This window comes from Mandrillus leucophaeus, unplaced genomic scaffold (assembly GCF_000951045.1).
Source record: "Mandrillus leucophaeus isolate KB7577 unplaced genomic scaffold, Mleu.le_1.0 Scaffold499, whole genome shotgun sequence".
NCBI lineage: Eukaryota > Metazoa > Chordata > Mammalia > Primates > Cercopithecidae > Mandrillus > Mandrillus leucophaeus.
In genome coordinates this window covers 1,744,381-1,746,858 of record NW_012105353.1, presented here as the reverse complement: position 1 = coordinate 1,746,858, position 2,478 = coordinate 1,744,381, and the positions used below count along the sequence as shown (strand labels likewise).

Below are 2,478 nucleotides of genomic sequence, written 5' to 3'. Positions count from 1 at the left end.
GTTATAGGCGTGAGGCACCGCGCCCGGCCACAATGGGTTTTATATGTACGTTCTCTCACTCTGCCCTCCTGAGCATACTGTCATACATGTCTGATATCTGGGAGGTACAAAGTAGAATGAGGCTGGCTGGGAGCTCAGGGACTGAGTTTGGGCTCTTTACCACCAAGCTAATGTTTTCAATATATTGAGCACTTTCTGGCACCTTCTGTGCCAGCCCCAAATTCTAGTTCCTGGAGATACAAAGAGGATTCATGGTTCAGCCTTGAGGAATTTCATATTCATAACAAATCCAGAGGAAATATACAGGTGTCCTAGAAGGAGACTTGACAAAGTTGCTCTTCGGGCAGTGCACATGTAAGAGTATAAAGCTGTTTTAGAAACTTGCTGAATGTGATCTGCTTCATCATTTCCTCCTGCTCAAAAATCAAAACACTGGAGAAAAAGCAGAGGAAGTCCAGGCAACATACAGGCAAGCTTATACATACCCCAACCGACAATGCAGAATTTAAGGATGTATTTTCGGATGTAAGTATTAAATACTTTGACAAGGGCCAGGTACATATGGAATGCTTCTAGGCCCATCCATGTGAATGAGACCAAGAGAAAATAATGAAGAAATACAGCCACTGAAATGCAGACGCCTTGCATCTTATACAGAGCAATCCACGAGTCCAGGAGGAAGACCAGGTTCAGCAGAAGCAGAGCAGCACACAGCTGGATAAGGATTTTGGAAGGATAATCCCTCCGGATCTTTCTAAAAGGAAAGGATGAGAACCAGAATTAGCCTTCTACCTGAGATTTCAAGATTAATCTGTTACAGCTGCCAGTGTTGCCTTTAACTTTTTTTTTTTTTCCCTGCTCTGTCACCCAGGCTAGAGTGCAATGGCACAATCTCAGCTCACTGCAACCTCTGCCTCCTGGGTTCAAGCGATTCTCGAGCCTCAGCCTCTCAAGTAGCTGGGATTATAGGCGTGCGCCACCACACCTGGCTAATTTTTGTATTTTTAGTAGAGACGGGGTTTCACTATGTTGGCCAGGCTGGTCTCAAACTCCTGACCTCAGGTGATCAGCTCACCTTGGCCTCCCAAAGTGCTGGGATTACAGGCATGAGCCACTGCACCCAGTGTTGTGCCTTTAACTTATACATGTCTGGAATGTACATTTAAGAGTCAGCAACTCCTGGCAAATCTTTCATTATGAAACTAAAAGTCCTCAATTTGAGGACTTTGACACCCAGTGAAGGATGGAGGGTTCTGTCCTGGCTGATCCAGGGGGTGGTGACTGCTACTATGCTGGCTCTCTCGAAAGCCCACGGACACTTCCCTTCAGAGAAGGTACCATGAGAAGGGTCCCCCAATTTTAAAATAGCTTTTGGTGGGGAAAGAATCCTATTCACCACTGCACACCATCACCCGCCAGCCAACCAGCAGACGTCCTATCTCAAGGCTCTGGTAAAGAACAAACAATTCCTTGTCACAGACCAGTTGCAGTGCCTGGTAATATCAAATCTAATAGTTCATTTAATGCCTTTGCGCTTGAACCTTCTGGTGACCTTGACATATGATAATTTTCTAAGTGAGACACTTTGTTAAAAATAAAATATTGGGGGTGGAGGACCTTGTACTTAACAAAGGAATCTGACTTTCAGCCTTCTCTAAAGAAGACAGAATCCGTGCCCAGTATCTGGAGCGGTGACTTATGTTTCTGGGACAAGCAGGGAAAGGGTGTTGTTCTGTTGTTCTTCACAAAGACATAATGACATAAGATGCAAGGCAGGGTGGCAAGGGCGGTGGCGTGCTTGCAATCTTGATGTGTAGGAATATTTAGCCTGAAAATAGACGGAGTCTGGTGGGGGGTGATGGCAGAAGGCCGCATATAAGGAGACAGAGAGCCAGGCTTGCTGTTTTCTAGCTTTGTGAACTGGAGGGAAATCACATCATCACTTGGAGCCAGTTTCTTCACCTACATTTGGAATGACCATGTGGCTCACCTCACTGGCTTATTTTGCATGGGGTCACTTGTGTGCAAATACGTTGAAAAATAGGGGATTACACATACTGTTATATATTACTTATAGATTATCTAAAGGACTTTCTGGCAGAAGAGGTATCAACTTATTGTTTTCTGCCTGAGAGAGCAAAATCAAGACCACTGGTAAGTGCCACCAGGGAGCTGAATGAACTTAGTGGAAAATCAGAACTGTAGAGCTTTATGAAATAGTTATTGGCTGCCTTGTAAGGTAATGAGATCTCCAGTAATAGAAGTATTCAAGCAGAAGTTAGATTATCTTTAGTTAAGGATAAGTCAGGTGGAGTTGAGGGTTGAAGAGGCTCCTACATTGGATGGGAAATTGAATGAAGAGATCTTCAAGATCTTTGGGGAGTCTAAGGCCTTGTGACCTACCACCAATAGGCTGCACAATCAGAAATGTCATGCCCGCGTGGCAGTGAAGTTACAATGGGTTTTTTTTTTTTTTTT

The 2,478-nt window shown here is 44.4% G+C and overlaps 1 protein-coding gene across 9 annotated transcripts in view; it reads right to left on the bottom strand.

The window, feature by feature from the left end:
* ADGRG2 (adhesion G protein-coupled receptor G2) overlaps nucleotides 1-2,478 on the bottom strand; it is a 102,177-nt gene that overhangs the window by 15,408 nt on the left and 84,291 nt on the right. For all 9 annotated transcript variants that reach the window (XM_011995802.1, XM_011995809.1, XM_011995801.1 and 6 more), the window contains one exon: nucleotides 486-754. In XM_011995802.1, the coding sequence (XP_011851192.1) occupies nucleotides 486-754 (269 nt within the window). The remainder of the gene's footprint in view (nucleotides 1-485; nucleotides 755-2,478) is intronic.